We start from the raw sequence: 15446 nt of genomic DNA, 5'->3' as shown, positions 1-15446 counted from the left end.
GGAATGTCTATTGCCAGGTTTTACTGGCTGTTGTCACACAATCTGTGTATTGCTAACAAAGTCATTGCTAATTAATGAAACAGTGAATGTTGTGCAGAAGGGGCCTCTGAGCTTCTAAGTTAAAGCAAGTATCCTACCACCATCACAAAGAGTTTGGGAGAAGCATTGCAGCATGAGGCAAGAAAGGCTTTGCAATTCAAACCAACCACCTCTGCCTGCAAGTTAAAGCATTTTAACAGCTACCAGGGTTTTTAAAATATAAAAGTGATTGAAAAATATAAATAAAAATCACATACATGGTACTCTTTAAATCCTCACAGCTAGCTGTGCCACAAGATCCTAACAAATGCACTCTAAGAAAAAATTGTGGCAAATCTGTCTGATTCTGTATAGACAGGGTAGTTGGTATGAGAAGGAGATTTTGCCCTTCCTCCATGATGCACCTATACAATCCCAGTCAAGTCATCAGTTCTAAAGCAAGAATTAAAACCAAGAAATTAGAACAGGGAAAAACATGGATGCTGGTCAAAGCTCAGAAAGAAAAGTATTTAACAACAGATTCAGCTCCTATTACAAGGAGCTGGTTATTAAGATTCAAGAGCATTGCATGCATTCCTCATTATTATATACTAGTTCATTTTTTCCCCTTCAAATTATCTCCTAAAGGAATACCTTTAGCAACTTCAAATGCAGTGTGACAGGCTTCCAAGCTAAGTGAGGTCCAAAAATAGAACTAAAAGCAACACTCATGCTTCCACACAATTAAGCAACTTGGACTTCTTACTGTAGATGAATCAGCAGGACACTACCTATTTCTTACTGGGACAGTAAGGTTCCTGCAATACCAATGATAATTTAGTACATATGTACCTACAGCTTCTTTTGCTCATTTATTGATTTCCTTGGTTTATGTTTTTCTTTTAAGGAAACGCAACCATTTTCCATTTTGTTTTTTCATGTTTCTTAGCAATTAAAGTATCCAAAGCATTTACTTTTAAAATCTTACTTCTCTGTGGAAATCTGTACTGTAATTGGCCTGTTTTGTTCTTTAATCTAAGATTAAAAAAAAACAAACCCAGAAAAACACGAGACTTGATACAACTTCTCATTATTTACCTGAAGAGTAGGAAAATATTACAGAACTACCAGCACTTTGCTGGAGGCTTTAGATCTACAATCAACACATACACGTAGTTCAGAAAGTGTGTGAACAAAAACCATGGACAGAAACAAGCCAAATTTAATTTCACATTATTTATGCAGTACTAATCCTCTAAATTCTTATCTATTTCCTTTAAAGTGAAGTTAATGGTTGCCCAAACTTCTAGTCTCTTTATACACTGTGTTAAGTATTTTATTCTTCCAACTTGGGCAATTAAGATAAAACCCTATGTTTTTGTAAGGGCAGTATTTTCTACAAGCACTTAATGAAGCAGAGTAGCCATAAATACTGCAGAAGGTATGTAGGCAAAGTACACAGGCTTTTATTTGTGAAAGCTGTCCACAAGCTCTGCCAGGAGCTGTTTCTCCATGTGTCTCCAAAGGCTTTCTAAGGAAAAATTATAGACATTTCTCTCTTCTTGTCACCAAGGTCCAGGTTAATGTAAACAAGTGGCCAACTGATACCAAGCTGAATCAACATCAGAAACTTGAATTGCTGTGGTTTAGCAAGCCAAAACACCTAGGATCTCTCACATCTGAGTCTATGAAAACCATTACTAATACTGTGTATAAACTTCAGAGAAACAGAAATACATTCTTGTCAAAGGGAGATTTCCTATAGAACATGCTGATGCAATTTAAATGGCATCTGTTCTTGAAATTCCATCAAGAAATCTTAAAGAGTTTGTCTAGGTAGGAAGCCTCTAGGTTTATTTAACTACCATTGTAGTTACACGAGGGTAGAGCCTCCATTTTGGTTCACAGCACTCTAGAGAAAAAAACAACTGCTCCTAATGCAAGATCATGCAAAAGACAATTTCATTCACAACCACATTTCTACCTTGTTAATTTGTGAATAGTTACCATGATGCTTCACAACTGCAGAATAACAGAAAGAAAAACACACCACTTACTATCCAAACAGTCGGGAAAAAAACAAAAACAAAGACTACTTTCTGTCTTAGCAACTCTGTCATTATTTTGGAACTCTGTGAAAGGGAAGTTGAATGGAAAAATCAAGTCTCAGCACCTTGCAATGATTTTCAAAGCTTCAGATGCTTGTAAGCAAAACTGCAACATGAGCAATTTAAAAAACACATCATCAGACCCATGAAAACATCCAAAGGATCTGGGTTCTCAAAGACACTTTCAGCCATCCCACCAAAAGTATCTAGCCCATTACTAAAAGGCCTTCCCAGTACTGACTCTTCTCAAACTCAGACTATTCATTTTAAAGAATATTGGCTTTTTAAGATATCATTATACTTAGTTAATGTATTATTTCTCTCAATTTTCATATTTCTTTGTGCAAATACTTTTCCAGAGTAAGCTAAATGTTATTTTTTGGATATTTATCTTGACCAGCAGAGTACTTGCTGGGTAATCTTAAGCATATAAATGAATAATAAAATTACTTCACCAATCATATGTTGACAGTTCAGCACCCATCACATTTTTTACTGGATCATGTTTCAAGTAAGTATACATCAAATTCAACATACATCAAATTTTAACCCAGGATCCCAGCCACTGGTCCTCTTCAGGAGTCTGCAACACTGGAAAAAGAGAATTACTCTCAGTACTCATGAACGCCTCTCTGCTAAGTGTCACCCTTTATTTCCCATGAATCTGACAGCTCCCTGCAGTTTGTGCATATTTCATAAACTGCTTCAGACAATAATCTGCCAATGACTGATGAACACAGTGAAAACTGGAATAAGAAAATTAATAACAAATACCTAAGGGTTGTTCTTTCCCATCAACACCACTTGGATATGACACATCTGTCTACAGTTTCAGAGGAAAGACAGGAATACAGTAAAGAATGTACAAGATGAATAAAGAGTTTTAGTAGATGAGAAGGTCTTGAGCAGCCTACTGCCAGTCCAGCCCTTTGCATTCTTCTCTAGCATTACAATTTGAACTTAATTGAACTTAATCAAATTGGAAAAGAATACAGCCTGTTTACAATTTGTTATTCAAAACTGCTAAAAGGATTAAAAGGATGGAAATTCTTCTTATTAATAAATATTTACAGTGACCCATAAATATTTTTACAGATCAGTATTAATCACTATGCAATCAGGATTGCATAGAGAATAACTAACTAGAAATGGGAGACTTCCAAGACAGTCCCAATTCATTAGTGATAAGCTCAGTGGGGAAATGAATTCCGGTCCTTCCCTCCTTCTCCTCTAGCTATGCAAAATTTCCACTTTAGATGTCAAGCAAGAGATTAAATGTAATAAAAATCTAAAAGACAATGTATGCTTTAGGAGTGCACATTGCTTCTTTTTTTCAAATGTCTAGACCAGCCCATGTTTTGGGAACCTTGCCCAGAATAAAAAGGATATCTGTCTTCATCTTGCAACGACTGGCCAGCCCCATGAGCTTCCTCAAGAAGGACAGGGCATTCCAGTGAGTCAGAGCCTGCTCCTTGTCTCACAGGGATTCCATATAATGCAGAATTTGCAGACAGTTATAATGCTGAGTAGTTATACTAAACATTAGGAACTAAAAAAACCCCAAAACAAATTAAAAAACCAGAGACCAAAGACTGAGAAGATGTGCAATTGAAAAGAGAAGCCAGCGAGATGCTTTCATTAACAACTGTAATCAAAAGGAGCTATTGTAATGCAACAAGGCTGCAACACACAGCTTGTTGTATATTTTAATCGATTATGAAAAGACATTGCCACAAAAGCTCTTTCCTTATCACACCCCTGGTAAGATGCCCAGTCTTACAGAAATGACAGTTGAAACCAGGGAAGTTTTAATATTAATTCTTCTAGTGCTGCCATGCCACACTAAAATACAGGGAAAAGAAGAGAAAGGCAGAGGAAGTACACTTAGCACAGTCATCTACCTTGTTTGGCCACTTACCAAAAGATACCAATGCTTAGCCTACAGAAAATCAGATGGCTGCTTTCAAGTCAGATTCAGGATGATATACTAAACCCACACACATAAGTGCACGTGTGAAACAAAACAAACACCAGCAAATCTGCATTTAAACCTACATAAACAGCAACTGCAGCTTATAAAACATATATATACATGAATTATTTCCACCAAGCTCTTCTCAAACAAATTGAGGATATCTGGTAACTAGAACTTCACCAATTGCCTGTTTCTTGTACTTCTCCTCCTATGTGGCCCATATAGGGTTTTTCTCAGGGCTACAGTGGAACAAGAACCAGTCACCTGGCAGACTGGATATAACTTAATATAATCAAACACAATACAGAGCAATCAAACTTAAAAGCACAAGTCAATAAAGAGTAACTTTCTGGTACTGGCAAAAATTCAAATTCACACTACCTTCTGCAATATTAATACTACTATATCTGAGTCCTTTTCCTTAAGAAATGAGCTCTCTCATATTTATGAAACAGTAAGACACAACCGAAACTCACAGAGAGCCTCAGAATACATGGTCAGCTGCTCTGCTTGCTAGGAAGCTAAAATAAACCCAGATCAATCTATTTATAAAACTCACAGGTGATAAGAATTTTCTCTCTCCTTCCCTAAACACTCTGTTAGGAATAGGAACAGGTTTTGGTTTGTTTTTTTTTTTTTTTTAATTAAAAAATGACAATGCTCCATCCCACAGAAAATTTTTCCTCACCACACAGGTTTTTTTTCCCTTGCATCTTCGTGTCCATCATTAACTAACAGTCACAGTGATTGTCCTTGTACATCAATGACAAGCTCTCAAGTGCAAAACCAAAACCTATCATCCAGAGTGGTGGATGGAGAAGGGCAGAAAGGGAAAGAAGACAGCTGTAAAGTGCTTCCCCTCTGCCATCCACCCAGGTCCCTGACTGGGAACAGCATCAGGGCACTTGGGAATTTAGCTCCTCCATTTTGCACAAAGACGCATTACAGATTACAAAATTCTGCCCAAGAAAACAGTGTCTATTTCATAACTCTGTTAATTTCATGAGAAGATGTTCACATTTCTTGCAACATAGTACACCTAGAAGCAGCACTGCTTTGAAATCTATTTGCTGAAGTTCTAAAGAGGAAATTTCATGAAGAATTAAGTTTTGTCAAGCAGAAGCCAAGGCACATACATCCAATAAGGTTTTAAAACCTTATACTGTTTGACATTTTAAAGCTCATTTTTAAAAAATTTTCTAAAATATTACAAAGTCACTCTCTTAAATAGAGAGTGACTATTCAATTTTTTTTCAATTAGTGAAAAAGTATTCAAGTTAATAAAGCAATACCCATTTTACTCCTTCAGACCATTTAGCCCAGAACATTTAACAATAAACAAACACACTGTCAGTGCCATGGTACGAGGACATAAGGTAACTCAATTCTAGATGATTCTGAAGAGATTACAGGTCTTTGAAAAAGGGAGAGGGAGGCAAAAGGGAGGTTATGTTTTTGTTTCATACTTAAAACATTACCTCCCGATTACCTCCCTTGTTAATCAAAAACATGCTGTACATTCTTTCATCTTAGAAAGTAACCATTAAAACAGACCTATCTAGCTCTATAAAAAAAATAAAAAGTGAGGTAATAAGTTGTGAATCAAAGTGTTCCCTTCCAAATAAAACATCTGCAGGGGGAAAAATAGTTTAATAGAACTGCAGATAGGTAATCAAATACCCTAGTTCAACAGGGAGTAACAACTATGTGCACAGAGATTGAGATTTGTCCTTGCAGCATTTAATCCTGTTCATATTGTGCAATTCATCTCGGCACGGTCAGAGCAACCACAGCTCTACTCCCACTAGATGGAAAATTCCACTCGAGCTTAAGAGAAACTCTTCAAAAGCCCAACTTGAATTCTTTCTACTCAACCCAGTTTTGTTCACAGAACTGCTCAGTTACTTGCAAACACAATATTCTGTTCATCTTCTCAGTGCAACAAGCGAATGCCACTTCCCTGCAGGCTCAGCCCTGGAAGGGGTATTAGGACCTTGCATGGGTCACATTCACCTTTCCTCTCTCCTCACCACACGGGTGCATCCCTCCCTGACACTGGTACACCATCCTAAAGAAAAATCTCATGGTCAGGCATGGTATGGCATGGCAATTACGTGTTATCATTGCAATGGACTACCATGTAAATATATGTATATGCAGATGCTATAGAACACAACATTGCACTGAGAAATTTAAAGTTTATATACACAATTTAATCAATTGGTATAGAGGGCATTTGGCACCAGACCCTCTCTTTGATCCTCTCTAAGAGGTTACTTCATTATCACCTTCTGAAGAACAACCAAATGAATAGAAAACAATATTTTTGTTCATTTGCTACAACATCATGAAAAATAGAAAGGGAAATAGAAGGGAAAATAGCAACTTATTTGTTTTACCAAGATAAATCAAACACAGTCAGAATGAACCAAAAACACTCACAGCATCCAAAGAACAACGGTGTAAGAATTGCAGACAGAAATACAGCCAGTAACAGCACACTGAGCTATATCATACATACATTTACCTCTGCAGAATCCTTGGTATTGTCCCCAGGCAACCATAAAAATTTCAATACTTTGCTAAGTAACAGGACAAAAAATACACGTCTCTACACACACCTACAACTTTTTGTCACAAATACATAGTAATTGTGTGCTAGTTTTACACCTGCATCCTCAGCATTTACTACCAAAGTCAATGGAAAGGAAATGCAGAAAACAGAGTCTTTATCTGCCACATCATTCCTCTTTAGGAACACATTTAAAGGAAAGTAGGTCCAACAGTACAGAAAGTACAGGTTCTTAGCTCAAAGATTTTATTTGGGTCCTTCCCCCACATCTTTGGAATGAATTTAAATAACCTCAAGATGATAAGCTAGGTAACTGTGAAAAGTTATTTTGCTGGTGTATGTACCTTGCAAAAAGTAATGGTTACAGAAACAAAGACAAAACTAAAAAGTTGTAACCAAAAGCTTAGCAAATGTTACTCTAGTAGCAATAACCAAAATTATGCTGAAAGATTGCATTAAAAAAAAACAACACAAACAGGCATTCTCCAGTGCATTAATAAAGGCATCAAAACAGAGCCAATTACTGATGTAACACAGTTCTAAACATTTCCCAAAAAAGCATTTAGGATTCAAATACAGCAGAAAGCCAAACACATTTTATTGTTAAATACAGTGTATTTAAAAACTCCTACTACAGATTTTTCCTTTCAGGAAAAAAATGGTAATTAGCATTTATCCTTGAAAAGTCATTAAAAAAATCATAAAAGGCAAGAGATACATCACATCTACTGTGAAAAAGCAGCAGACAGAGATGCTACTTTCCATCCAATAGTAGTTCACAAAAAAATTGAAATATCTTAGGATAACAACCTTGTCTTGTTTCACTACTAGACAAGCAAGATTAAGCATGGAAGTTTCTCACCCTATTGCACCGAAGCTTTCACACAGATAGCAGGACTTTCAAATACTGATGATGCTCATTTCTCCCTACCCACCACAGCTCTGACTCCCTTACCAGGCTCCTAATCCCAAACAAGAGGCATACAGAGTAGCAAAATGTCTGCTGAATATCTTCTTGTAACCACTATATAAATGAAAGTTACACTGTATAAATATTTGAAAAGTCATCTCGGAAACACATTGATAAAGGACAGATCCATATAGTTACCTAGCTATGTATATTCATGGATGGGTATGGAAAGAAATACATACAACTACTAATCTATATATTAGACATTACATTTATGTGTTGCAATCTTTCTACAGGACTGAAAAAACCCATCAGAAGCTTGTATAGCAAATCTTGCATTGCTAAAATCTGTCAAGCTCATCAGTTTTCATCTACCCTCTCAGTGGCAGCAGCAATGCCATCCAGCATTTGCAGACAAAGATTTTCAAACAAGTCATACAATGATTTACATAAGTCAATATTTTCTTTCTAGTTCTCCAAAACAATAATAATATAGGAAAGTACAACCAATGAATACCAATTTTTCCTTTAAGGACTAAAACTGAAGAGAAGCTTAAAAAGGCATTTTATTAAAAAATTCTGAAGATTCTTTCTGAAGAAAGAACTCCCTTCACATAAAAAAACCACTAAAAAATCACCTTACCTTATAATAAAGGGGACAAACGGCGCTGTGCTGAGAGCTGAGTGAGAGCCGTCCATTGGAGATGGATATAGTCTTCCCAGGATTAAGAGCAGAAGAAACAGGCTTGGATGGATTTTCAACTCTTCAGTTTCACTGAATAAAAAGGTGTAAGAGGCATTTGATGAAAAAAAGCATCCTCCTTCACACTAGGCTTGAGTCTCTTTCCCACAAAATAGCCTTCTGCATCTCTGGTTCAAGGAGTTATCCTAGGCTGATCATTGCATGGAAGTGCAAACCCTGCCGGGATCAAATATGGCATCCAGCTCTTCTGCAGGAGATCCCTCTAATGAAGACACTCATGGCTGTATTGCCTCCACTTTCCCACATTATTCCAAGCCTCCTTTATTCCCAAATGTGGTGAGATGCCTTCACTTTTAAATAATATTAAGAACCTACAGATAAGGTTTCTTTATGGACCAGGAAACAAAGATCTGAGTTACAAAAAGGTGGATTAAAAAAAGTACTTCTATCACTTTGAAAGGAAAGGCGTGTTTAGTAAATAACATGTTTTACTGAAGAATAGTTCTTGTCATTGACACCAAGGATGTACTATTCATATAGTAAAAACAATCAGAAAACCAAATTAAAATCAATACTTTATTATTTATTTAACAACTAATAATAAATACAGGTCTTAATCCACATTGAAAAAGCATTCAAGACCAACATTTCAGACAGCAGTTTTCAATCTTTTTCAACTGAAAAACTTCCCAAAATTTGCCAGTGACGACACTGTCACCTTTTGTAACGTCAGGTAGGGTGGATCGCCGTGCAGAAAATACACAAGCTCTTTTCCTAGAGCAGAGACTGCAAAACATGGAATGACTGCTGAAACTCCTGCTTCCTAGGCCCATTAAACAGTCAGCTGAACCTCACCCATAAATCAGCTGCTCAACTTCCACAGTTTATATCATAGCATTTTAAGAAAAAACAAAACCAGCACTAGTTTACTTTAAAAGTTCGTGAACCTGGAGGTAACAGCGTCATCCCAAATGGTATCATCTGCATTGATCAAATTGTAGCTCTCATCCACCATTTGTGGAGTCTTTAAAACAAGATCAAGGACCTTCCCCAGAGTCAGTGTGCCACAGGCTGGGAAGTGTTCATGTGGTGTTACTTGAGGCCTGTGACCCCGTATCACTTAAACATGCTGGGAAGCCTCATTGTTAAATGTGAGACACTCAAAATACCCAGGCTCTGTTTCCCTGAAAAACATAAGTTCCTTAACATCTGATCCTAAGAACACAGCAACTCTTAATTAGTCAACAGTAGCTCAATCTTCAGAGATTTAATGTGCCAAAGTTAAAAGAAAAAAGCCTTAGCAAAAACATTAGAACTGTATCATTTCAAGAAGCACTGATGTATAAAATGGCACTGGGGTGTATATGTGACACAACTCAGTTTAACCTTTTCACTTCACTTTGTAGCTCAAAGTTTTCTCAGACATCATCTTACCTGTTCAAAGTGCTGGTTACAACCTCTAACTGCTTGAGAAGGAAAGGATAAAGGCTTGGAAACCGAGAGAAAAACTCCCTTCCTGTCATTCTGCAGAAACAAATCAAGAGGAGTCATAATTAACATTCTGCAGTAATTAATTACACTCAAAATACCTGTTTATTTGTTGTATTTCTGATGCTACAGTGAAGCTGGAGAGGCAGAAGAACCACACACACACACAATGAACTCTCAAATAAGGCATAATGTTTTCATGAAAAATAGTGATAAGAGTGTAGTTTACACAAGTTAAGTAACTGTCTCTATGTGTGCTCACTGACACTTTGTCATTTGAACTGCTCAGGCCTTTCTGGGAAAAAGGGATCTTAGTCCCTTAATCACACCAAAAAGACGAAGATACAACAGCTTAAATTCTGACAGTATTTTAACAATATTCTGGTTGAACCAGAGAAGATACTTGCTTCAGCATGGCTCATGTCCTAAATAGCTAACAGAATACACTTAGTAGACATGTACTAACAGATAGCTTGCTGATACTAAAAAGCGCCTCATAATAGTAATTCATGGAAGATTTGTAAAATGCAATGTCAGAAGAGTCTGAGCTTCCATTAGCCCTCCTTCCACAGCGCTGCTTCCAGCACACAGCAGTAGTGACACTGCAGGCCACTCTTCTGCTTCCTTAGATGGAGCAACCATGTTCAAAACAGAGCAATGTACAAACACCTCAGGAACTCATCCCTAGCCAGAACGAGTAAGGTGGCACTGCTAAAGCTGCAACAGCAAATCAACCCAAGCTAAAAAGATATAAGTAAAAATCTTCTGTATTTGCTTTACAATCTTTTCATCAGATAAAGGATGGCTTCATGGTTTATATGAAACCACTCAGCATCATCCAAGCAAGAACCACTTGAATGTTACAGTGGGGAAGCTCTAATTAGACATAGATGGTATGCAGATTAAAAAGACTTCCTTTAAAAATAAATAAACGAAAGGCCATCATTTAGAAAAACAAAGCCAACTGCAGAGTTTGCTTGCCACAAGATCAACCAAGATAAATGTTCCACGTTAGCATGACTCCAATGCAAAGCTTCCAATAAGCAGACAGATCCAGGTTTGGAAAAATAACACAGTGAGATGGCAAGACTGAATGTGCATAAAAATATGCAGACAAAAAAAAAAAAATCATGCACGAGTAAACGAGCACATGGCAAACATCAGCACAGCTCCTTCCAGCACTCAGCTAACATAACATGCCTTAGCCACAGGCCACAGAATAAACACAGCAAAACCAGACTGTTAGGTGGAAACAAATGTTCAAAGAGGGACAGGAAACTTTCCCAAGGCACTTAAGAAAAATTCTGTGAACATATATACAATATAGTGAACTGCTAGAACTAAAAGCAAGGAATCTGCAGTAGCTGTTACAGCTACAAAGAAGATTTCAGATTAAAAAATTGCATGGAAGCATTAAAACTGAATTATTATAAATTGAAGCACTAATGAGGACAGTTTAAAGACATCAGTGTTGATAACAATTGGTTATTTGATCAGAAGACACCCATGCAATTTTTTTCTAACAGTGTCGTCAAAACTACTTCAATTTTTTTGCAAATAAAAGTATGTAGCAAACTGAAGATGCAAAGCCAGAGACAGCACAAGACCTATGATCTATCAGGTCAAACAGCCCATCCTACTGAATTTTCCTATGTAAAACATTAAGAACTTAGTATTTAAAAAGAAGAAGTTCTATACAAGAATGCTGTGACCTCACCATCTCTTGTGCTACACAGTGCAAAAAGCAAAAGCAGAATTATGGTCAAGTTTCCTATGGAATGGATGGCCAATGCTTACAAATTTAAGAGAAGACTACATCCAAGTAGCACCTCACAAGTACTTTTAACCAGGTTCATTTTTAATGTATTAAAAATTCAGCAGCCACATTTGAATCAATATTTAATAATGGAACTGACTACCTTTACAAAGCCTCAAAATTCTTTGCAATTAGCATGGTTTTATAAATCTTTTTGACAGAAAATTATAACTACTGAAGTGGATAACTTACATAACCTACATAACCTCCTAGCTGCTTTACTGCTCCAGAGTTTATTGATAGGAGAAGGCAGCCACTGACAGGCAGTATCTGCAGAGAAGATGTCCACAGGCATTCTCACAAAAAAGGAGACACAACTGTCTGAGCAGACTGTTAAAGGGCCTCCAGTTCAGAGGGGAAACAAGAAACACTACACATTATCAGAATATTACAATATTAAAAAGTGCGCTCAAAATACAAGGCATTAATTTAAGTGTGAATCCACTGCTTGGGGATGTCAAGGCAAGGAGATGCACAAGTGGGAATAAGCAAGAAGCAAAACAACTAGACAGTATGGAACACAGGAATTTAGTTGTTTCACTTTTTAATGCTGACCATGCTTTTTGCTCCTGGAAACATGTACACACAACTATTTGTGTACTGTAATTGAGACTGGAACAACAAAAAGTATAATGGTTCTGCTCTTCAAAACTGCTCGTGACACTAAGCCACGTATTTTATATTAATTTCATCAAAAACCGTGCTCCTTTAAAAAACAAATACTAGCACTTTGAGAAATGTCCCATGAATCTATTTCTATCACCAGCATGCATGCATGCACACAATGTGAGTTAGGTTCACAGGTAATAAGCTATCCACATCTTTAAAAGAAGACAAATCCCTGATGTAGCTATAGAAGAACATATCAAGTAAATGTGGACTAAAACAACCCAAAAGCCACTGCCAACAGTCTTCATGAAACAAACTTTTTCTTCCTATTCTACGACAGATCTGACAGGGAACAATAGGTTTAAACTAAAAATACAGATAACTACCTTCCAATTAGTCACTGACATAGTTCAAACACAGATTTTTGGCAACAGAGCTACCATAATTAAATTTTTAAACCAAACATTCTGCAGATCACAAGATTTTACATCTACTCCCCCTAAGATGTGTTTATTAGAGAAGTAACTGAGAAGAGCCTGAAGATACTACTATTTTACCCCATGTCCAGCTGGAACTATTTTTATATTGCTTCAGAGTTCATCTTCAACAGTACATTCAACCACAGACTCAACAACAGCATTTTCTTTTTTCCTTTCAGTAACTCTAAGAAGCACAATTTCACAATCCAGAATTTCAAACAGGATTGCTGAGACCCAAACAATGAACTGGTGGAAGGTTACTTACTGAGAGAGGAAGTAATGAGACAGAAAAGTTATCAATGGGCCAATGATGCCTACAATAAAACCCCTCTTCCCAAATGTAAAATGTCATTCAAGTACATAATTAAAATGATTAATGTAGAAAGGCTGAGAGAGAAACTAATGCACGCACTTATATCCCACTAAATTCACTTGCAAAAATAATTTGAAGAACTGTATACATGCAGAATACTGCAGTACTTAAGAAGATGCAGTATTTATGTCTCACAGAGTTACCAGTTTAACAACATGATGTTTTCTCATGCAAGGAACTCTGCACAAAAGCCAGATGACAGAGTACGACCCATTCACAAAAGGTTTCATTTTGATGGCTAGAAACAGCAGTCATGGTTTAGCACTAGAAGACTGACTGAAAAAATAATGCTTATTTAGAGAGACATATAGTAGTTTCTTTGCCATTTTCATTCAGTTTTCCCCACCTGAAAAGATGTTCCATTAACAAGAAACAGTAATCCTGAAGTGTCTTCTGTACCATGTCATACAGAATCAAGCTACACCCACCACTCCCAACACTTGTCTGTGTGCCCTTAAGTCAAACTCTTCCACTTAAATAGATTCTGGAGCAGGCAAAAGTGGGGGGAAGAAAAATCTTTCACCAAATATAGATGTCCCATCAACTGGCAAGAAGTTACTTTGAAGGCATGTGACGATAGGAAGGACAGAATTTAACAGCTAGCAATAAGCACTCGGAAAACAACTGAAACTAAGTTACAAACCAACTAGCACTAGGGGTAAAAATTTTAAAAAAAAGAAAACTCAAAGCAGACTGTAAGTCTATAAGACTTTCAAAGGAAAGTCTGTTTTAAGCATGATACACAGTTCAGAGTGTTGATAACACTTCTTCAGAAAAGATGCAAAAACTGGTTTTACTTTTTCTGAAATAACCTAACTCAGAAGCTCTCCTACTCTTGAGTGTCAGCAGTTCTTCCATTCATTTAGCACCAGTTCTTTGGCTTTATCACTTTTCAGAACAGAACTTGGAGGGGCTTAAATTAAGCCAAGAATCATGTGCTTTAAAGTTTTCACGAGCTGTGCTTGTGGAGATGTCAATAACTTCTAGATGTCATCTAACTTCTAGAACCAATTCATAAATGCTTCTAAAAACTGACATCTCTAGAGATTAAACATTGTGTTTGTTTCAGTAGCAACTTGATGCTACACAACACTAGCATCTATGTTTATTTAATTAATGTCTTACTAACAAAATATTCCACCTTTACACGTAACAAGTGGGTGGATTGGTTAACTGCATTTTAAAAATACATTTAAGAATAAAACCATGGATGTTGCAGTGTTCTTTTTAAAACTGTGCTGAACACTTAAAGAGAACACTCCAGGAGATTAGAATTCTGCTGTGACACTGGGGCATACATATCACTTTACTGTGACGTGTCAGAGATTACCTGCTTCTGTTCTTTCATTTATTTTTCAGAAGAATGAAGCTTTATAACCTTGTGGGCTGTTTTTAGTAACTGACATCTGCAGCAAATATGTTCATACTTGAGTGTAGCATAGGTGAGATTTAGAGACAATCTTCTGAAGGCAGCAAAGGTTTCTGGTGTTCTTTTTGAAACACAAATATTGCTAACATCTCATGTCAGCTGACAAATGCATGGTCACTTATTTGAGAGGGAAAAATAATACTACATTTAAAAATAAAAAATAGAACTGGAATATGAAAAAAATATAGACAAGCCACACTTAGTTTAGGACCAAGAATATAGTTTTGATGATATTACAGAAATATTTTTAATTGTCTCCTGTAAAACCTACTTGTGTTGTAACAATCTTTACATTGGAATCATTAACCCCATGTCAGATGATCCTTTATGTTAAAGAGCAGTAATGCAGAAACATAACCCAACATACTCCTGGCACTGCAAGGACAACTGCTGCTGAAAGAACTTGAAAACCAAGACACACTTAGGCAAAACTGTCATTCAAAATGACAGATTTATGTAGACAATATATATTTTACATATTTACATCTTCTGACATCGCTGAATTATGAAAAAATCCCACAATGCAACTTAACTAGGCTAACTTGACTAGACTAGCTTTTAGTTGCCCATTTTAACATTTGTGTTCTTTCCCTGGCCCCTATCACTTATTAAATAGCTGGATGCTGTCTCAAAATATAGGAAACCTATTTCCCTACTAACAAAGATAGATTTCAGAAGCATAAACTAAAAATAAATGAGAAACATTTAATTTTTTTAACTACATAGAAAACACCAAGAAAAAATGTATGGCAGATTGATTTATGCTGAGGTTATGGTAAAGACCAAAGCTAATTTCAGACATGCTTTAAGAATTACATTAATTTTTTGCTCCTTTAAAAAGATTAAATTATATGACAATCATCTGCATGCCATGACAGGATGAGTAACAGCAATAAAGGTATAGAAAACAGAAAGGTTCTAAAAACAGGGGAAGCAAAACTCGAAAGAATTTACTATATTTGACTC

The 15446-nt window shown here is 36.5% G+C and overlaps 1 protein-coding gene across 1 annotated transcript in view; it reads right to left on the bottom strand.

Moving 5' to 3' along the window:
• THADA (THADA armadillo repeat containing) overlaps nucleotides 1–15446 on the bottom strand; it is a 151231-nt gene that overhangs the window by 90887 nt on the left and 44898 nt on the right. The window contains exons 27-28 of the mRNA XM_084203263.1: nucleotides 9721–9810; nucleotides 8227–8358 (exon numbers count right to left, since the gene is read on the bottom strand). Of these exons, the coding sequence (XP_084059389.1) occupies nucleotides 8227–8358; nucleotides 9721–9810 (222 nt within the window). The remainder of the gene's footprint in view (nucleotides 1–8226; nucleotides 8359–9720; nucleotides 9811–15446) is intronic.

This window comes from Fringilla coelebs (genome assembly GCF_963513975.1).
Source record: "Fringilla coelebs genome assembly, chromosome: 3".
Taxonomy (NCBI): domain Eukaryota; kingdom Metazoa; phylum Chordata; class Aves; order Passeriformes; family Fringillidae; genus Fringilla; species Fringilla coelebs.
Note: the sequence above shows the minus strand (reverse complement) of the source record. Positions and strands in the feature narration are given on the sequence as shown.